This window comes from Pogoniulus pusillus, chromosome 11 (genome assembly GCF_015220805.1).
Source record: "Pogoniulus pusillus isolate bPogPus1 chromosome 11, bPogPus1.pri, whole genome shotgun sequence".
NCBI classification, from domain to species: Eukaryota; Metazoa; Chordata; class Aves; order Piciformes; family Lybiidae; genus Pogoniulus; species Pogoniulus pusillus.
The window spans coordinates 13,564,674-13,586,151 of NC_087274.1; the positions used below are offsets into that span (position 1 = coordinate 13,564,674).

Below are 21,478 nucleotides of genomic sequence, written 5' to 3' on the forward strand. Positions count from 1 at the left end.
TCTTTTTTGCTTCCTGTGTGAGTTAAACTGCTGTGCAGCATCCTCGATGTGGCAGTAATCAGCTCCTAACTCCATTTCTGCCTCTGTCTCTTCCCTTTCAACTGAGATGCTTCCTTTAGGATATTCCAAGCAGGGATTTGAGATTTGAGATTATGCTAGATCTGAGCTGGGGAAGGTTCTGTTGACAGGCTTAATGCATTAAACAGCTAATGTAGAGCTACAGAGATTGATTCTGGGAATCTGGCCTCAGCTTTTAAGGCACATCCAGTTTTAGAGCTTCAGAAGCTGCTCTGATGACTTGCAGCCATCTGTGAGAGCTGATTGCATAAGAGAAAGTTTGTGCATGTGGTGAGAGCAGAGCACAGGTGGGTGTGAGCAGCACTTCTGGAGCTTACATTTCTGCCTCTCCCCTTCTTCTCCACACAGCTGACTTGCTCCTGGAAGGATTTAACAACTACAGATTTTTATCCAATGGCTACATCCCCATTCCTGGGCAACAAGACAAGGATAACTTTCAGGAGACCATGGAAGCAATGCACATCATGGGCTTCTCACACGATGAGATCCTCTGTAAGTTACTCAGCCTCTTGGCTTTTTAAAGTCCACTTTCCACTCTTGCACACTGTTGCTAAGTAATGACACCAAAGTTAATGCTGCTTAAGGGTCTTAAGACCATGCAGCAAGCATTTGGTTGACATGAGCTAGAGCTGAACTAAAGGTTGCTCAGAGAGGCTGTGGTTGTGCCCTCCCTGGAGACTTTACAGGCCAGGTTAGACGAGGCCTTGAGCAACCTGGGTTGGTGTGAGGTGTCCCTGCCCATGGCAGGGGATTGGAACTGGATTAGCTTAAAGGTCCCTTCCAACCCATCTCATTCTGTGATTCTTTGTTGTGAGGGTGCTGGAGGCCTGGAGCAGGCTGCCCAGAGAGGTTGTGGATTCTACTCTGGAAAGATTCCAAACCTGCTTGGCCACTGTGATCCTGGGCAAGCTGCTGTAGATGTCCCTGTTTAGGAAAGGGGGATGGGTTGGGTGATCCCCAGAAGTCCCTTCCAGCCCCCACCATGCAATGACTCCGTTATGTCTCTTGCTACCACAGCAATGCTGAAAGTGGTGTCTTCAGTGCTGCAGTTTGGAAACATTTCCTTCAAGAAGGAGAGGAACACAGACCAGGCCTCCATGCCAGAGAACACTGGTGAGTAGCTCACGTTTGTGTGGCTTCCTTGGAGCTGAGCTGGAGTTTTCTTAGTGCATAGCTTTAGAAGTGCAGAACAATCTTCTCCACTTTCTTCATAGCCTTTTGTGCCAAAAGAGGCCACAACAGCTGTGGCAGCAGCCAACAGGCAGTCATTAAAACTCTTCCATTCCTGTCCCATGGAGCAGTGTCAGTATCCATCACCAGCACTGATGCTGTTGGCATGACTGCTGCTAGACTTCGAGGGAGTATTTCAGTTGGAGTCTTGTTTGTTGTTATCTCCAAAGTCCTAAGGCCTAGGAAGGAGTGCAGGATTAAGTCAGTTTGTTTGCTTTGGTTCTTGACAGCACTTTTCTTGCCAACAAAAAGAGCCCTGCAGCCAAGCACAGCTTCCAGAGTGGAATGGCTGGACATCAGGGTGCTGTGTTTAGAACAACCTGTGGCACGCTGGTATGGCTGGGCTTTATCCATGGCTGGGCAGTGCCATCAGCTTCCTGAGGAGTGCAGCCACAAGAAGAGAGCTGCTGACACAGGTCTCAGCTGTTTAACTTTGGTACTTCAGTGCCAGCCTTTTACGGGCTCTTGTGGCAAGGCAGCTTTGGGAACTGACTTGAAAAGAACAGGAGCAGCTGTCATGGACAGGGTCTGTTATACATGCACAGCTCTGGCCTGTCTGTCTCTTCTTTCCTGATTGCACTAAACTGCCAGGCCTGTAGAATGCCCACAGTTGTGGACATTGCTCAGAGCAATGGCCTGCTCCTACCAGCAGGTGTGGATTACAGTTCAGCAGTCACTGACCTCACTCCAAGAAGGACATTGAGGGGCTGGAGTGTGTCCTGAGAAGCTGGGGAAGAGTCTGGAGAACAGGGCTGGGGAGGAGCAGCTGAGGGTGTTCAGCCCAGAGAAGAGGAACCTGAGAGAAGACCTCATTGCTCTCTATAGCTCCCTGAGAGGAGGCTGCAGTGAGGTTGGGATTGGGCTCTGTTCCCTAGTCTCAGGTGCTGCAAGGAGAGGAAATGGCCTGCAATTGTACCAGGGGAGGGTTAGATTGGACATCAGAAGAAATTTCTTCTCTGAAAGAGTTCTCAAAGACTAGCCACAGGATGCCCAGGGAGGTTGTGGAATGCCCATCCCTGGAGGTGTTTAGAGGCTGCAGAGCCGTGGTGCTGAGGGTCATGGTAGAGTTAGGGAAGGATTGGACTGGCTGATCTTCAAGGTCTTTTCCAGCCAGCATGGTTCTGTGAAGTGCTGCTGTGTGCAGCTGCAGTGGAAGGATTGCTCCAGTTGTGGTGTTGCCTTCAGTACACTAAGTTCTGTGTTGATTCCTGAGCCCTACTAAAGACTCTGTGGACACACAGAATCTCATCACTAAAAGCAAATTGTTGTGCTTTAAATACCAGCCAACCTCAACAAATAATGCAGAGGGAGCTTTATATATTGATGTGCAAATATCTTTTTCCCTGCTGGCTTATAAAAATAGCTTTTTTCCTGTTAACAGTCAGCCAAGGAGCTGTCAGATGACAAAGACAAGGGGTTAAAACACTTAGTGGATGGTGTGGAAGGCTTCCTGCTAAAGGCCAGCACTTCCCCAGGCCTAAAAATACCTCTAGTGACACTTTCCTTTTTAGAACCATAAACAGCTAACCTGCTGGGGAGCTCTTTGGAAGAAGGGGCTCTGGCAGCTGGAATAGGGATCAGTGGTGTGGGGGACCTGACTCAGTGTGGCATCAGCAGATTCAGGCTGAGTAAAGAGTGAGCTGCTGCTTGTGGTGATCTTCTGACAGGACAAGAAGAAATGGCCTCAGGTTGCCCCAGGAAGAGACTTAGGTTGAAATGAGGAACAATTTCTTCCTCAAAATAGTTGTCAAGGCCTGGCCCAGGCTGTCCAGGGCAGTGGTGCAGCCCCCATCCCTGAGGGAGTTTCAAAGTTGTGTAGGTGTGGTGCTGAGGGCCGTGGTGTAGTGGTGCCCTGGCAGTGCTGGGTTAATTGTTGGACTTGGATCTCAAAGGTGTTTTTCAGCCTGATCCATTCTGTGCTTCTCTCTAACCCAGGACAACCTATGCTGTGCATAGCTTAAACTGCTCTGCTGCAGTCTGGCAGCAACACTGCACTGGCACTGCCTCAGCTGGAGCACAGCTGCTCAGCAGTGTTCAGTCTGATGCAGTTCAGAGAATCCCAGAATGGTTTGGGTTGGAAAAACCGTCTGAGATCATCCAGTCCAACCAGCAACCCAACAACACTATGGCCCCAAGTGCCATGGCCACATGGTTCCTGAGCACCTCCAGGGATGGGGACTCCACCACCTCCCTGGGCAGCCTCTGCCAATCCCTGACCACTCTTGCAGCAGAGAAACTTTTTCCCATCTCCAACCTAACGCTCCTCTGGCACAGTTTTTAGGCCATTTCCTCTTCTATCACCTGAGACTAAGGAGAAGGGCCCAATCCCACCTCCCTGCAGCCTTTTCTCGGGGAGCTGTAGAGAGCAATGAGGTCTGCCCTCAGCCTCCTCTTCTCCAGACTAAACACCCTCAGTTCCCTCAGCTGCTCCTTCCCAGCCCTATTCTCCAGACTCTTCCCTGCTTTGTAGCCCTTTTCTGGACACACTCCAGCATCTGAATGTCCTTCTTGGAGTGAGGGCCCCAAAACTGAAGCCAGGATTTATGGTGTGGCCTCACCGGTGGCAGGGCAGGGCTCTGTTCCCTATGGGGTGTCCTCACCCTGCTCTTCCTTTGTAACATAGCAAACGAACTCTCTGCCTGGTCAGGGGCTCTTCCCTACCCTGGGACTCCCACGTTCCCCTGGGGGAATCCAGTGGTGTGTACTGGGGGACTGCCATCACCCTCTGCAAACACAGAAGCACATCTGAGCTGCTCATTCAGCCAGCAGCTCCGTTTTGAAGCTGGCACATGGCAGGCTTGGCCAGGAGCTGGTTTCACTGACGCTGCTCTGGAGGATCGCAGTGCTCCCGTTTCTCTCTTTGCAGTTGCACAGAAACTCTGCCATCTGCTGGGGATGAACGTGATGGAGTTCACCAGGGCTATTCTGACACCTCGCATCAAGGTGGGCAGGGACTACGTCCAGAAAGCCCAGACCAAGGAGCAGGTAAGCTTTGGTGCCTCCTCCTCCTCCATACTCTCAACAAGGAGAGCTGGGACTGAGTGTGTGCTGCAGTGACTGGAAAGAGGAATCCCAGTAAGAATTAGTGTGGAGTAGAAAAAAGCTTTCTCATTCCTTGACCTTCTGCTGGCCTCTTCCTTTCATGCCATTGTTGTGTCAAGCCTGTAGACAGCTTTGGGTTTGGCATGGAGCAGTGGAAAACCAAACTTGACAGGCCGTGAATCAACCCCCAGACTGCTTCTGCTGCTTGTTTGCGTTCCTTGGTGCTACTAACTCCACTCAGCTTCTCCTGTCAGTGACCTGTGACAGCACCACGGCTCTCTGCTTTTGATGGCTGCTCCAAGGTAAGTAACTGCTCCTGTTTGGGTTTCTCAGGCAGACTTCGCAGTGGAAGCCTTGGCAAAGGCCACCTACGAGCGGCTCTTCCGCTGGCTCGTTCACCGCATCAATAAAGCCTTGGACAGGACCAAACGTCAGGGAGCATCTTTCATTGGGATTCTGGATATTGCTGGATTTGAAATCTTTGAGGTACTTCCAAACACTGCTGAGCAGGTTTTCCTTTTCCTTGTTACAACTCTGCTAAGACCCCACCTGCAGCACTGCCTCCATTTCTGGTGCCTCCAGCACAAGAAGGACCTGGAGCTGCTGGAGAGCATACAGAGGAGGTGACAAAAATGATTAGAGGGCTGGAGAACCTCTGCTATAAGGACAGGCTGAGGGAGTTGGGCTCTTTAGTCTGGAGAAGAGAAGGCTCCAGGGAGGCCTTGGAGCAGCATTCCAATACCTGAAGGGGCTCCAGGAGAGCTGGGAGGGACTTCTGGCAAGGGCTAAGAGTGCCAGGGTGAGGGACAGTTGCTTTGAATTGGGAGAGGGGAGATTGAGACTGGAAACTCTTTGGAGTGAGAGTGGGGAGACTGGCACAGGTTGCCCAGGGATGTTGTGGATGTTCCCTTGCTGGAGGTGTTCAGGGCCAGGCTGGAAAAGGCCTTGAGCAGCCTGGGCTGGTGTGAGGTGTCCCTGCCCGTGGCAGGGGGTTGGAACTGGTGAACTTTAAGATTCTTTCCAACTCAGCTCATTTTGTGACTCTGTGCACTGCAAAGCTACACAATGTGGGTTCCCAGCTGCAAGAGGGGTTTGGTTTACAGCACTCAAATTCTTTGACAACCCTAAACTACAGTGCCAAGAGGTCTTCTTTTAGTCTAGATCATTGTCCTGTAGGCAGTGCTTTCTCCTACTCCATGTTGATTGAATTCTGTTTGACAGGGAACCTGAGATGTGTCCTTTGCATTCTCCACTGGAATGCTTCAAAGTTTTGAGGAATTTCCTTCTGAGGTCAAATTTTTGACTTCCAGATGTGTGCTAAGTCCTGCCACTGAACTATTCTTGCTTACTACCCTTGCAGTTGAACTCCTTTGAGCAGCTCTGCATCAACTACACCAACGAGAAGCTGCAGCAGTTGTTCAACCACACAATGTTTATCCTGGAGCAAGAGGAGTACCAACGAGAGGGCATCGAGTGGAACTTCATTGACTTTGGCCTGGATCTGCAGCCTTGCATTGACTTAATTGAGAGGCCTGTAAGTGTGAGGAGTGATCTGAGTGGCTGGCACCATGTCAGGCTGATCTGCCACTCAGAGAGCTGGGCAGGTAGAGCTGTGCAGAGGGAACCTCATGAGGTTCAGCAAGGGCAAGTGTAGGGTCCTGTACCTGGGGAGAAACAACCTCCTGCAGCAGTACAGATGAGGAGAGACCTGCTGGAAGAAGGACCTGGGAGTGCTTGTGGACAAGTTCCCCACAAGCCAGCAAAGTGCCCTGGTGGCCAAGGAGGTCAGTGGCCCTCTGGGGTGCATTCAGCAGTGTGGCCAGCAGGTCAAGGGATGTTCTCCTCCTGTTCTACTCTGCTCTGGTGTGCCACATCTGGAGTCCTGGAGCCAGTTCTGGGATCCTCATTTCAAGAGAGACAGGGAACTGTTGGAGAGGCCAGTGGAGGCTACAAAGCTGCTGAGGAGCCTGGAGCAGCTGTGTGAGGAGCAAAGGCTGAGAGCCTGGAGAAGAGCACCCCCAGAGAAGATCTGAGCAATGCTCAGCAAGAGATAAAAGTTGGGGGGGGGTGGCAAGAGGCTGAGGCCAGACTCTTGTCAGTGGTGCCCAGGGACAGGACAGTGGGCAATGGGCACAGACTGGAACCTAGGAGATTCCACCTGAACAGGAGAAACTTGTTTGATGTGAGGCTGCTGCAGGTCTGGAGCAGGCTGCCCAGGGAGGCTGTGGTGTCTCATTCTCTGGAGACTTTCAAGACCCATATGGATGTGCTCCTTTGTGACCTGCCCTAGGCTGACCCTGCTTTGGCATGGGGACTAGACTTGATCTCAGGATGTGCCTTCCAACCCCTACCATTCTGTGTCTTGGCTCTGTAGGCATTGGCATGACATTAGACCAGTCACAATGTTTGTCATGGAACCGCCTCAGCTTGTTCTAATTCAGATCCATTTTTTTATTAGACAAATTCTTATTGTAGCATCCAATAGTGTGATTAAATCTGAACATTTCAAATCTCTCTCTGTATTTATCTCTCTCTATATCTATATCTATCTCTCTGAATTTTTAATTCTTCTGAAACCCAACTGCATTTCAGGCCAATCCCCCTGGTGTGCTGGCACTGCTGGATGAGGAATGCTGGTTCCCTAAAGCTACTGACAAGACATTTGTGGAAAAATTGGTCCAGGAGCAAGGGACTCACTCCAAGTTCCAAAAGCCAAGACAGCTAAAGGACAAAGCAGACTTCTGCATCATTCACTATGCAGGGAAGGTAAGAGTTAAACCTGAAACACTTGGTTGCAGATGTTGGTTTGGGAAAGTGTTCTGCAGCAGAGCTACCCAACTATGAAATACTTGTGCAGGGGGGAGGTCTCCTTTAATTTTCTTGAATGTATTCAGGAGAGCTGTGAGGGAACTCTGGTTGCCCAAGAGAAAGAACTGGAAATACAAACTGAAATAGTTGCTCCCTTTAGTATCAGTTTAATTTGATTGCAAAGTCTTAGAAATGAGTCTCTCCTGAATGTTTCCAAGTTGATAGCAGTGCCTCAGGCAGGGCTGTGGCAGTGCCACCTTCACTTTCCTCTCCTCTTCACATAACACTTGGTCTGTATTAATCCTCACTTAGATGATTTCATAGAATCAAAGAATAGTTTGGGTTGGAAGGGACCTTGAAGATCACTGAGTTCCAACCCCCTGCCATGGGCAGGGACATCTCCCACCTGCCCAGGTTGCTTAAGGCCTCATCCAACCTGGCTTTTAACACCTCCAGGGAAGGGGAAGTAACCTCAAGCTGAAACCTTTTCTTTTTCACTCAGTGTTTAGTCTCTCAGTACAGAGGACAGAGCTCAGGTGCTTTGTGAGCAGGTCCAAGCAGGAACTTGTGTTCTGTGGATCCTTCAGGATCACCAGGGCTGTTCTGTAGGGCTGGGCTATGCAGAAATAGATTGAACTTGATCCTAGTAGCAGCTTTTGCCGTAGTATATTTAGAAGCAGCAGATTTGGGACTGCTGAAAAGCCTCTGTAGTTCTTGTTTTAAAGCACTCTTGACTTTTTGTTGTCTGTGTCAATGTTTATTTGTTGAAGCTGGTGAAGGATCTAAAGAGTAAGTCTTTTGAAGAGCAGCTGAGGGGACTGGGGTTGTTCAGTCTGCAGGAAAGGAGGCTGAGAGGAGACTTCTGCCTCTTCACATCACCCAGAAGGAGGTTGGAGCCAGGTGGGGGTTGGTCTCCTTAGTAACAAGTAATAGGATGAGAAAAAATGGCCTCAAGTTGTGTCAAAGTGAGGCTTAGGATGGATGCGAGAAACAGTTTCTTCATGAAAAGTGTTGTCAAAGCCTGGCCCATGCTGCCTGGGGCAGTGGTGGAGTCCCCATGGCTGGAGTGGTTTCAAAGCTGTGTAGATGTGGTGCTGAGGAACCTGGTTCAGTGGTGCCCTGGCAGTGCTGAGTTAATTGTTGAACTTGGTGACCCTGAAGATCTCTTCCAACCAAGCTGTTCTGTGATTCTGTCAGTGGTGCCATCTAGCTGATGGTGACAAAAAGGTGAAGCAGAGTGAAACATACAAGTCCTTTCATCAGTATTTATAACATCTACGCAGAGGTCATGGAATCAGCTCTGGTGCTGCTGTTGACAGTGGGTTACAGAGTCACAGAGTGCATTGGCTTGGAGGAGACCCTCAAAGTACATCTTGTCTAACCCCCTGTAGTCAGTAGGGCCATCTACAGCTAGGGCAGGCTGCCCAGGGCCACAGCAAGGCTGATGCTTTTGATTACCTTGAGGTCATCGAAAGGAGGTAAAGCAGCTCAGTGCTTAACTACTCAGAAGTAATTCTCCTGAGGAATGGCTTCCTTCTGCCACTTCTGGGCATCTCTGTGTCTGCTCAGTGCTGTGTCCAGCTCTGGAATCCTCAGCACAGGAAGGACATGGACCTTAAGGAGAGGGTCCAGAGAAGGGCCATGAAAATGATCAGGGGGCTGGAGAACCTTCCCCATGGGGACAGGCTGAGGGACATGGGGGTGTTCAGCCTGGAGAAGAGAAGGTTCCAGGGAGACTAGACTTAGTTCCCTAGATTTAGGCCTGCCAGTACCTGAAGGGAACTATAAGACGACTGCAGAGGAACTGTTCCAAAGGCCTGCAGGGACGGGATGAGGGCAAGGGTTTGAAAGGAGAGCAGAGCAGATTGAGATTGGATGTGAGGAACAAGTTCTGCACCGGGAGGGCGCTGGAACACTGTGACAGGTTGCCCAGGGAGGTAGTTGAGGTTGCAGGCCCTGGAGATATTCAAGGTGAGGCTTGACAGGGCTCTGGGCAACCTGATCTGATGGAGGATGTCCCTGCTGACTGCAGGGAGTTTGGACTGGATGACTTTTAGAGGTCTCTTCCAACCCAGACCATTCTGCAATTCCTCAATGCTGGCACTGCAGGCCTGGCTTCGACAGCAGGTATTTCCCAGGTTGGGGTTTTTTTGATCCAAATGTGTATTCCTCCCAAACTGGAATAGTTTGTAAGGCAGCTTTTCCTGCAAGAGGCATTAAGATAATGATCTGATCTAGTTTGGGATGCTGGAAGCATTTCAAAGTGGCTTTCCTTCCAAAGCCCTCAGTTAAAATTAGAAAGCTCTGCTTCTAGCGGGAATCTGCTTTCTGTGCAGAGATTTTGTTTGACTTGGAATTTTAGGGCTCTCTTTTGAGATGGGATGAAACCCATGTTGGTAGCATTGAGTTTGTGACTGCTGAGCTGCAGCTCAGTGGCAAACCACAGAATTGGTTCTTTCCAGATAAGAGCTTTGTTTGTTTTCCTTGGAAGGCAAAGTGTTGAACTGCTGCAGGGAAATTCAAACCTTCAAGCTGCAGCACATCCTTAATTTACTCTCTGCTCTTCCAGATCTGTGCTGGAGTTGGTTTTACATCTTCACAGTGAAAAGTGAAACCTTATTTTGGCAATAACCCTGAAAATGTTCCCAGCTGGCAGTGGGCAGCAAGTTAGGTTGCTAGAGCTGTAAGGGAGCTCCCAGTTCTCTTACATCTACCAGAAGGATGACAAATTCAGACTGGAGGAGGCACAGCTAGCTCAGGCTGGGGGAGATGGGGCTGTTCAGCCTGGGGAGAATAAGGTTCCAGGGAGACATTAGAGCAACCTTCCAGGACCTGAAGGGAACTACAGGGGAGCAGGGGAGGAACTTCTGACGAGGTCAGGGAGTGCCAAGACAGCAGATAATGGCTTTGAGCTGGGAGAAGGGAGATCGAGAGTGGACATGAGGAAGAAATTCTTTGCAGTGAGGGTGGGGAGACTCTGGCACAGGTTGCCCAGGAAGGTTGCCCTCTCCCTGGAGATGGCCAGGGCCAGGCTCGATGAAGCCTTGAGCAACCTGGGCTGGTGTGAGGTGTCCCTGCCCATGGCAAGGTGTTGGAACTGGATGAGCTTTAAGGTCCCTTCCAACTCCAAACCTTTCTATGAGTCTTTATCATGAGGACGATGAAACACTGCAACAGGTCACCTAGGCCGGTGGTTGAGGCGCTAGCCGTGAAGATAATCAAGGTCAAGTTGGACAAGACTCTGAGCAGCCTAATCTAATGGAAGATGTCCCTGCTGACTGCAGAGGAGTTGGGCTGGCTGACCTTTCGTCCTTTCAAACCCAAACCATTCCATGATTCTGAAGAGCGCAGGAGGAAAACGCCAGTGCAGTATTCCAAACAGTGGCTTTGATGCTGCGGAGTTTGAAGCTGGTGATTTCTCTGATGCTGGTGGGTTTCAGGCCGGTGGTTTCTCTACTCACATGCACCTTGGCTGCTCTGCAGGTGGACTACAAGGCAGATGAGTGGCTGATGAAGAACATGGACCCTCTGAACGACAACGTGGCCACGCTCCTGCACCAGTCTTCTGACAAATTTGTTGCAGAGCTGTGGAAGGATGGTAAGAGATTGTGCTCTGAGCAAACAACTTATGAGTGACTTTACCTTGCTGGATGAGTTTGAGGTGTTTTGTGCCTGTCCCTTCTCACCCTCCACTTCACATTTAATTCTCTACAGCATTTCCTCTCATCTCTAGTGCCCAAAGTAGACGAAGGAAGCTGGGTTGCAGCACTGGTCCCTTGCACATGTACCATTTCTGAGTAGCTGCTTCTCATGTTCATTATCTGAACTGATAACACGCTTACCTCTTGTTACACTGTGTCAAATCTTGTGGAGAATCCTGCCCAAAACTCTTAGCTGGACTTGGTGAAGTGGAGTCCTGAATGTGAGCAGCTTTAATGGTGGCTCTGACAATCGACTCTTGTCTGATGTGAGCACCAGCACAGTTTTATGTGCAGTGGTGGGTGATACCCTGGAAGTCTGCATCTCTCCCCAAAGAAAATCCTTGAGCAGCCATGCCAGTGCTTGGATCAAAGAAATCAAGCTCAGTGTGTTCCTGTCAGCTGCACACTGCTGATTCCCTACTTTACCTGCATGGCAGCTTTGAACATTAGCAATAGTTTAGCCAAAATCCTCCACGAACCAGAAGCAGATCAATAATTAGTCAGCAGGGGCTTGTCCAGGCTACTTTTTACCACCAGAGTGTATTGATTAGAGGATATTTACGTGTCACAGTATCTAAGTCCTGGAGCATCTTCTTCAAAGAGGAAATAGAGAAGAGGAGCCCCCAGGGAAACCTCACTGCAGCCTTCCAGTACTCTGAGGGGCCCTGTGAGAATGATGGGGACAATCTTTTTGCCTGCTGTAGCAGGGCAAGGGGTGATGGATTTAAACCAAAAGAGGGGAGATTTAGACTGGATACAACAAAGAAATGTTTTATGATGAGGATGGTCAAACACTGGAACAAGTTGTCCACAGAGATGGTAGAAGCCTCATCCCTGGGAACATTCCAGGTGAGGTTGTCTGGAGCCTTTGAGCAACCTGCTCTGGTTGAAGATGTCCCTGCTGACTGCAGGGGGTTGGACTGGATGAGCTTTAAAGGTCCCTTCCAATCCAACCCATTCTATGAGTCTGACATGAAGCTTATGATGCAGCTGCTCTGTAGGGTACTGCTGAGTGTGTCCCTGTTGAGTCACTTGTAATGAAGATATGAAGAACTTTTTGTCTGGGGTTCTGCTCCTTTGCACAGAAGCAAAAAAGGTGGTTTGGGCTAAATATTTCCTCCCCTCCTTCCCCAGATAACTGAAGTGTGCATGGGATGTGTTGTGACCTAATTGCTGTTGTAGCAGAGTTAAGTCTGTTTGCAATTAATAACCCTGTTCTGTTGTACTAACTGAAGTGTCTTTGTGTATCTGCTCTTCTGTCTTTCTGTTTCTGCTGTTTCTCTGCCTTAGAGATTCAGACTATTCAGAGAGCCTGTTTCTATGACAATATTACTGGTCTCCATGATCCACCAGGTGAATGGCTATAAAGCAGTAGGCCTACTGAAGGCAGGGCTGTGGTATCTACAGGACAACCATTTGTTTATTTGCTCGTAGGCTTGCATGAACTTTGTCATTTCATGCTGACCTTAGGTGTCCCTCCACCAGGCAGGTGGTGTCCCAAGTGCATACCTACCCAGCTGCTGCTGCATACATAGAGCATCTCCAGTTGATGCACTGCATTTAAGCATTGCAGATGAACAACAACAACAACAACAACAAAAGATTTGTTGCTTCCTAGTTCCATGTTGAGATGCAGAATTGCTTCTGAAGTGAGACCTCTGGTAGCTCCAAGCACCTGAGAGAATGCACAAGCTTTGGAACACCATCAAGCTTCTCTCTGCAGTCCCAACACTGATGAAACTCTGCAACGTTTTGGCACGTGGGTGTTGGAGCTGGTGATGAAGCATCAGAGGAGTGCTGCAGTTGTAGTGGGGGCAGGAAGGGGCAACCAGCTCCCTCCAGGCTTGGTGGGCTTGTTGTTTTACTTCAAACCCTCTGAATTTGGGTGCTTCCCTTTTAGAGAAGCTGCATGGATTTTGAGAGCCCACTTCTTTGGACTATTTCTCTGAAGGACCTTTAGGGATTTTATCCAACCTTTTCCCCATCCCTGCTTTCCTCTCCCCAATCTTACAAGTACATCTGGAGCCATCAACACAGGATGGACATGGACCTGATGGAGTGGGTCCAAAGGAGCACCATGGCCGTCAGGGGGCTGGAGCACCTCTGTTACAAGAGCAGACTGAGAGCTGGGGTTGTCCAGCCTGGAGAAGGCTCTGGGGAGGCCTCAGAGCACCTGAAGGGTGCTGCAAGAAGGCTGCAGAGACACTGTTTCCCAAGGCCTGCAGTGACAGGGTGAGGGGCAGTGGTTTGATTCTGGAGAACAGGTTTAGGTTGGGTGTTAGGAACAAGCTCTGCATCGTGACAGTGCTGGAACACTGCAACAGGAGGTAGTTGAGGCTCCATCCTTGGAAATTAATTCAAGGTCAGCCTTGACAAGGCTCTGGGCAACCTGATCTAGTGGAGGATGCCCCTGCTGACTGCAGGCCAGTTGGGCTAGACCTTTGGAGGGCCCTGCAAACCTAAACTATTCTATGAAGGTTGTGACTTCAGGTTTTAGGTCTTTGCTTGGGTTTCTTTTCCTGCTAGATCACATAGAAGGGGACAGGTTCATTCCTGCTTGAGGGCTTGAGGGCTAGAGGGCTTGAGGGCTTGAGGTGAGAGGCTTTGGCCAGTGGAGGAGTCTCCAGTTGTGCTGCTTAGGGCCTGCTCTAATCTAGGGGGAAAGCTTACATTTAACTGTCACAATCCTCTGGAGATACAAAGAACCACCTTATAGCTGGACAGAGGGAAGCAAACCAGCAGATACCCAACAATGATTATCATACAAGCCTGGGATCTGGCTGGTATCACTCATTAATGGTGTCTGCTGGGTGCTTGGTCCTAATAGCTGCACACAGCTCATCCTCTGCAGGACTGATCCCCACTGAACTCTAACCAACTCCTGGTTTAGAACTGAATTCTGCTTCCAAGTAAATCTTTGGGATAGCATCTTCTGACCAGCTTGCCCCTGCTTATTCTTGTAACTTGAGTGAGCAGCTGGGGTTTTGCTGCTCAAAGCCATGTGGAGGACCTGGGCTCTGCTTTCTGCTGCTTGCAGGGCCTACAAGTGATGATCCAGACTTGCTGTCCTCTGTTTGCCTGCTTTTAATGTTCCCTTTTTTAAATATAAACCTTTCAAAACCAGCTGAGCACAAAATGAGATTGTGTCAGTTTGTCATCTGCAAAACAAATTCTGTCACCAAGGCACAATTCCCTCTGCTGTGCTTTGAAGGAGTTTGAATTCAGCAGTGGCTTGGGTGAAGGGACAGAGGGGACCCTCAGGCAGTTTGTTGATGATACCAAACTGGGAGCAGTGGCTGGCACCCATGAGGCTGTGCTGCCATTCAGTGAGACCTGAATGGACTGGAGAGTTGGGCAGAGGCAACCTCATGGGGTCCAACAAGGGCAAGTGTAGGATCCTGCTCCTGGGAAGGAACAACCTCCTGAATCAGGACAGTTGAAGGGGGATCTGCTGGGAATCAGCTCTGCAGAGAAGGACCTGTGGGTGCTGGTGGAAAAGTTCCTCATGAGCCAGCAATGAACCCTGGTGACCAGGAAAGCCATTGGGGTTCTGGGGAGAATCAAGAAGAGTGTGGCCAGCAGGTCAAGGTTGATTCTCCTCCCCCTCTGCCGTATTGAGGCCACATCTGGAGTCCTGGGGCTGGTTTTGGGTTTCCCAGTTCAATAGCGACAGAGAACAACTGGAGAGAATCCAGCCAGAGGCTACAAAGCTGCTGAGGAGCCTGGAGCATCCCTGAGGAAGAAAGGCTGAGAGCCCTGGGGCTGTTGAGCCTGGAGAAGAGCAGCCCCAGAGGGAAGCTGGGCAATGGTCAGCAAGAGCTCAAGGGTCAGGGGCAAGAGGCAGAGGCCAGACTCTTGTTAGTGGTTCCCAGCAACGGGACAAGGGGCAGTGGGCACAGACTGGAAGCCAGGAGGTTCCATCTGGAGAGGAGGAGAAACTTCTTTTGTTGTGAGGTTGCTGGAGGCCTGGAGCAGGCTGCCCAGAGAGTTTGTGGCGTCTACTTATATGGAGAGTTTCCAATCCCCGCTAGGCATTTTGATCCTGGGCAAGCTGCTGTGGGTGCCCTGCTCTAGCAGGGGGTTGGACTGGATGGTCTCCAGAGGTCTCTTCCAACTCCCTCCATGCTGCAGTTCTGTGAAGATAGCTTGACAGTTGTAGCTCACATCTGGTTACTTATTTATTCTGGATTTCATGGAGACCCGGTGGATGTTGTACTTGCTGCCCAGAGCTGCCAACTCAAGGTGCCAACCCACCCATGTATTTTTTTTCCTCTAGTGAGATGTTTCAATACTTGTTGCCCTGAACATGGAACCACCTTCACGGTTGTGACCTAAAGTTTTGAACAACATCAGCCAGCTTCTGAAGAGGCATCCATAGAGATCCTTGCCCCAAATGTTCTTAAATTCAAGGGGGAAAAAAAAAGGACTATCTCAGTCCTGGTGCTTGCTGACAGCTTAGGGGTGCTTTGCTGTGCACTTCCCTTTTGCCTGGGGAGGTCTTTGTGCTTCTGTGTAAAACTGGGAAGAATTCTTCCCAAGGCAGACTAGCAGAATCCTGGCAGATACCTTTCCCTCCTCTCACTGACACTGCACCACTCCCAACAGTTCTGTTTTCAAGACACTCAAGCAGTTAGTGGAGCTCCACTTTAATCCTTGTGGCTTCCATTCCTCTTTGTTCTACACGACCTAGAGAAGCACAGGTTCTCTGAGGCCAGAAATGTGCCCTTGTGGCTGAAGGCAGCCTGAGGTGTAGCAAGGCAAATGTGGGCAGCAGGTCTAGGGAGGTTCTCCTCCCCTTCTACTCTGTCTTGGTGAGACCACACCTGCAATACTCTGTCCAGTTTTGGGCTCCACAGTTCAAGAGAGACAGGGATCTGCTGGAGAGAGTCCAACAGAGAGCTAGGAGGATGGCTGGGGGACTTGAGCATCTCTGTTGTAAAAGAGACCAAGAGCCCTGGGGCTGTTTGGTCTGGAGAAGAGAAGGCTGAGAGATCTGATCAGTCTGTAAATATCTGAGGGGTGGCTGTCAGGATGAAGGTGCCAGGCTCTCTTCAGTGGTGCCCAGTGACAGGACAAGGAACACTGAGTGCAGGAACCCAGGAGAAGGTTCCACCTCGACATGAGGAGAAACTCCTTTGGTGTGAGGGTGCTGGAGCCCTGGAGAAGGCTGCCCAGAGAGGTTGTGGAGTTTCCTTCTCTGGAGATTTCAAGGTCCAGCTGGGTGTGTTCTATGTGACCTGCCCTTAGGTGATCCTGCTCTGGCAGAGGGGTCAGGCTCGATCTTCAGAGGTCCTTTCCAACCCCCCGTGGTGCATTTGAAGCAGACACATGCAGATGTCTAACTCCAGCCCTTCAGCCCAGGAGTATTTCTCATCACAGGAACTCAAACGGTTGCTGGTTTCCAAGCGGCTTTCTCTCTGAGAAGCTGACTGCAAGCAGATGGCTTCACTGGTCATGCAGAGCTGCAAGTCAAGAGCTGGATATTTTAGTTTGTCCCTCCCAAAGCTACACTCTCCTGCTGTCTGAGTTTGTGGCTTTTGGTCCCACTGCTTGTGCACAGCGTCCCTGTCCCTGCTGGCTGCCTCGGCTCCCGGCAGCACCTCCTGCCGTGTGTCCTGCAAAGCTTCTGCTGCTGCACTCCTGCTCCTCCTGCCTGCCTCTCTGCCTGCCCCACCTTAAAGCCCACTTCATTGTTTCCTCTTGCCCTTCCCAGTGGATCGTATTGTGGGGCTGGACCAGGTGACTGGGATAACAGAGACAGCCTTTGGCTCTGCCTACAAGACCAAGAAGGGCATGTTCCGGACCGTGGGGCAGCTCTACAAGGAGTCTCTCACCAAGCTGATGGCGACGCTGCGCAACACCAACCCCAACTTCGTGCGCTGCATCATCCCCAACCATGAGAAGAGGGTAGGTACCACAGCCCTCCCCTCTCTCTTTCTCCTCAGTGCAGTCCTCCCTTGCACACACTGGAAGTCTGTTTGTGTCTTCTGAGGAAATCAGCAGCCAGGTGTCACAGAGCTCTCAGGCTCATGGGCAGCAAAATGCCCACAAGCCAGCAATGTGCCCTCATGGGCAAGAAAGCCAAGGGGGTCCTGGGGTGCATCAAGAAGTGTGGCCAGCAGGTCAAGGGAGGTTCTTTTCCCCCATCATTCTGCCCCAGTGAGGCCACATCTGGAGTCATGGATCCAGTTCAAGAGAGGCAGGGAACTACCTGGAGAGAGTCCAGGGCCTGGAGCATCACTGTGTGTAGGAAAGGCTGAGAACCCTGGGGCAGAAGAGCAGTCCCAGAAGGCAACTGAGCAATACTCAGAAAGAGCTAAAGGGTGGGGAGCAAGGGCAGACTCTTGTCAGTGTTACTCAGTGCCAGGACAAGGAGCAGCAGTCAGAGACTGGAGCACAGGAGGTTCCACGTGAACAGGAGGAGAAAGTTCTTTGTTGTGAGGGTGCTGGAGGCCTGGAGCAGGCTGCTCAGAGACGTTGTGGAGTCTCCTTCTATAGAGAGATTCCAACCCCAGGTGGGCATTGCGATCCTGGTCAAGTTGCTGTGGGTGCCCTGCTTGAGCAGGGAGTTGGCCTGGATGATCTCCAGAAGTCCCTTCCAGCCTCTAGTAACCTCTCTTTTTGTGATTTCCTCAGCATTTCTTGCACATCCCTTTATTTAGACAGCTGTGCTTGCAGAGATTAGCCTGGAACACTTAGACTGCAGTTGTTCATGGCTGCAGATTAAATCAGTTGTTTTGTTTGTCCAGGCTGGGAAGTTGGATCCACATCTGGTTCTAGACCAGCTCCGTTGCAATGGCGTTTTGGAAGGCATAAGGATTTGTCGACAGGGGTTTCCAAACAGGATTGTGTTCCAGGAATTCAGACAGAGGTAACAGCAGCAACAGCCTCTTGGGTTTTGATCAAAGCTCCTGTTCAATAACTCAGGACACCCCAAACCATCCCATGTGGAAAAAAAATCCACAACCATGGCTGAGGTCTCAAAGTGGCTCAAATTTGAAGCAGTTAAAGGCCACAAGTTGATTCTAAAGACAGTAAGGAAGGGGAAACAAATTGAAATGGAGTGGAGCAGGTCACCCAGAGAGGTTGTGGAGTCTCCTTCTCTGGAGAGCTTCCAACCCCAGCTGGGCATTGTGATCCTGGGCAAGCTGCTGGGGGCACCCTGCTTTAGCAGGGGATTGAACTGAGTGATCTCCAGAGGTCTGTTCCCACCCCTACTAATCTGTGTCATCAGAGAACACGATCCTGAAAGTCTCTCTCTATCCCATAGTCCCTCCTGGAATACCTTAAGCAAACCAGGCAATTTCCAAGAGGTTCAGAGGAAGCACAGCAAAGAGGCTGTTCAGAGGCAGTTTTTAACCACTCAGCAGGCACTCCCCTGACATCTCCTGTGCCCTTCTTTCCTCTGGAAGGCACAGACCCACGGTGAGGGGGATCTTCTGAAGCACAGTTCCTCCACATGCAGAACACAGCAGTTTTGTACTCACCTGTGTTAAAAATCCCCAACCAATCTGACATTAATTTGGCCTTACATGAGGACATTTTCCCTCTGAGCTACCCTGGGCATACAAAGGACAGAGAAGACCCAGAGCTTATATTACACATCCAGTTCTGGATGATCTCCAGAGGTCCCTTCCACTCCAACCCTGCTGGGATTGTGTGACTGCTGTACAAACATTCTGGAGTAGTCCCTTAGGCCAGCACTGGGTGGCTGTAGCTGTATGGGGCGTGGAGCTGGTGGCTGGATGTGAAGCTTTGTTCTCTTTTCACTGAAGGTACGAGATCCTGACTCCCAATGCCATTCCCAAGGGCTTCATGGATGGGAAGCAAGCCTGCGAGCGCATGGTGAGTGTTCACACCTCTGGGTTGCTTCAGCACTGAACTGCTGCCACAGGCAGCTGTCCTGCTCTTGATGTAAACACAATCTGCTTGCTCTCCATCCAGATCAGAGCATTAGAGCTGGACCCCAACTTGTACAGAATTGGGCAGAGCAAGATCTTCTTCCGAGCTGGGGTCTTGGCACACTTAGAGGAAGAACGAGATCTGAAGATCACTGACATCATCATCTTCTTCCAGGCTGTCTGTCGAGGGTACCTGGCCAGGAAGTATGTATGCTCTGGGTGCTCCTGGGCTTGGATCTCCTCCTGGGCATCTGCAGCTCCCTGAGAGGAGGCTGCAGTCAGGTGGGGTTGGGCCCTTCTCCCTAGGATCAGGTGCATGACAGGAGAGGAAATGGCCTGAAATCATGCCAGAAGACAGTTGGTTTGGAGATTAGGGACAGTTAGTTTGGAGATTAGGAACAATTTCTTTGCTGCAAGGGTGGTCAAGGATTGGAAGAGGCTGCCCAGGGAGGTGATGGAGTCCCCATCCCTGGAGGTGTTCCATAAAGGTGTGGCCATGGGGCTCGGGACCATGGTTTAGTGGCCATGCTGATGCTGGGTTGCTGGTTGGACTGAATGATCTCAGAGGCCTTTTCCTACCAAACAGTTCTATGATTCTATGAAAACTTTCACTTCACGAGATTAAAGTGAGCTGCCTGATAATCTGTGGTTGCATCCAGGGTGTGGGGTGAATTTTTGCCTTCAGCATTCCTTCTTCATCTCCCGTCCTTAGTCTTGCCTGAGTGACACCTGCAGCTCTTTCACTGCAGCACAGCTGGGGGCGGTAAGAAAATCTCTCCTCCTACTGTACTGGAGCCTCTTCGAAGTGCTTGGAAAGCTGTTTCTATGAAATTAAAGGACAGTTCAGAGTCCTGATTTTTATCTTTGTAAGAAGCAAGTCTGTAAGAGGAGGAACAAACAACATTTGTAGTTCTTGTTTTGGAGTAGGAGACTCCAGCTCTTGTTCTGCCCTTTCACCTCAGGAGTAAGCACCGATAAATCAGTGTAGTCCCTTAAACTTCAAAATAATCCTGTTTATGGTCTGCAAGTGTTCCAGGGCAGGGTAACCCAGCAATTAAAACCATGGGTAGAGGATCAGCTGTGTTCTAGACAAAATGTTTTGCTCTTTCTTGTCTTCAGGGCCTTTGCAAAGAAGCAGCAGCAGCTGAGTGCACTGAAAATCCTACAGAGGAACTGCGCTGCATATTTGAAGCTGAGGCACTGGCAGTGGTGGAGAGTCTTCACCAAGGTTCCTTCTCTTCTGTGCTGGTGGGTTTGACTTTTGTAAGTAGGTGGGTGCAGGTTCTCACTGGTTCATCTCCAATCTCTGCAGGTGAAGCCTCTTCTCCAGGTCACTCGTCAAGAAGAAGAGCTGCAAGCCAAGGATGAGGAGCTGATGAAGGTGAAAGAGAAACAGACAAAAGTGGAGGCAGAACTTGAGGAGATGGAAAGGAAACATCAACAGGTTTGTGTCTAGGAGCAGCCAGGAGAAGAGGAGGCTACAGTGAGGTGGGGATTGGACTCTGCTCCCTAGCAGCAAGTAATAGGACAAGAGGAAATAGTCTGAAGTGTTACACCAGGGGAGGTTTAGGTTGGACATTAGAAGAAACTTCTTCCCTGAAAGGCTTCTCAGACCCTGGCACAGGCTGCCCAAGGAGGTGGTTGAATGCTCATCCCTGCAGGTGTTTAGAAGCTGCAGAGCTGTGGTGCTGAAGGCCGTGGCTTAGCAGCAGCCTTGATACCAAGAGAGTAGAGTTAGAGAATGGTTGGACTCGATCTTAAAAGGCCTTTTCCAACCCAGCTGATTCCATGCTCCTATCTGCTGCATTTCTGATGTATACCTCTGCTAAAAGACTCTGGGTTTGGACATTGACAGGGAGTTAAGAACTGGTGCTGAACTTAGCCTTTAAGTAACTTTGCAGTTGCCCTGTGTGTAATCTCTCACAAGGGATCTGGAAATATGGTTTCTACTGCTTTACTACTCTGTGTATTTTTGCAGCTTCTGGAAGAGAAGAACATCCTTGCTGAGCAGCTACAGGCTGAGACAGAGCTCTTTGCAGAAGCTGAGGAGATGAGGGCTCGCTTGGCTGCCAAAAAACAAGAGCTGGAAGAAATTCTCCATGATTTGGAGTCCAGGGTTGAGGAGGAAGAGGAAAGAAACCAAATACTGCAAAATGAGAAAAAGAAAATGCAGGGTCACATCCAGGTATGGCTCTTGGTGCTGGAAATGGAAAGGCAGGAAACAGGACAGTTCAGGAGGGGAAGCTCCCTCAGCACCTCAGTCTGAAGCAGGGACAGGACAAGGGGCAATGTCTTTGAGCTGGAAGAGGGGAGATTGAGATTGGAGATTAGGAGGAAATTGTTACGAGTGAGCGTGGGGAGACACTGGCACAGGTTGCCCAGGGAGGCTGTGGATGTCTCCTCCCTGGAGGTGTTCCAAGTCAGATGAGGCCTTGAGCAACCTGGGCTGGAGGGAGGTGTCCCTGCCTGTGGCAGGGTGTTGGAACTGGATGAGCTTTAAGATCTCTTCCAACTCAAACTATTTTATGAATCCATGATTTCTACAGCAGAATTTAGCTCCTGAGCAGCATGGGTGGAATAAAATGGGTTGGAATGTTCATCCCTTCCTGTGCTCGATGTATGCAGCTTCTTGTGGTCTGCAGGCACATGTGGGTGAGGAGAGAGAGAAGTCTGTGCCCTGGCAGCTGTTGTGTGTGCAAGGAGGACTGAGAGTAGGCA

At 50.2% G+C, this 21,478-nt stretch overlaps 1 protein-coding gene across 6 annotated transcripts in view; it reads left to right on the forward strand.

Moving 5' to 3' along the window:
• The window catches only part of MYH10 (myosin heavy chain 10), a 118,587-nt gene that overhangs the window by 69,298 nt on the left and 27,811 nt on the right, over positions 1–21,478 (forward strand). For 4 of the 6 annotated variants that reach the window (XM_064151122.1, XM_064151116.1, XM_064151119.1 and 1 more), the window contains 15 exons: positions 427–570; positions 1,096–1,191; positions 4,175–4,293; positions 4,684–4,836; positions 5,711–5,884; positions 6,943–7,116; positions 10,642–10,756; positions 12,150–12,212; positions 16,573–16,766; positions 17,609–17,730; positions 18,635–18,704; positions 18,804–18,964; positions 19,880–19,988; positions 20,073–20,204; positions 20,739–20,945. In XM_064151122.1, the coding sequence (XP_064007192.1) occupies positions 427–570; positions 1,096–1,191; positions 4,175–4,293; positions 4,684–4,836; positions 5,711–5,884; positions 6,943–7,116; positions 10,642–10,756; positions 12,150–12,212; positions 16,573–16,766; positions 17,609–17,730; positions 18,635–18,704; positions 18,804–18,964; positions 19,880–19,988; positions 20,073–20,204; positions 20,739–20,945 (2,033 nt within the window). The remainder of the gene's footprint in view (positions 1–426; positions 571–1,095; positions 1,192–4,174; positions 4,294–4,683; positions 4,837–5,710; positions 5,885–6,942; positions 7,117–10,641; positions 10,757–12,149; positions 12,213–16,572; positions 16,767–17,608; positions 17,731–18,634; positions 18,705–18,803; positions 18,965–19,879; positions 19,989–20,072; positions 20,205–20,738; positions 20,946–21,478) is intronic. The other 2 variants (XM_064151120.1, XM_064151121.1) reach the window with 1 other exon arrangement.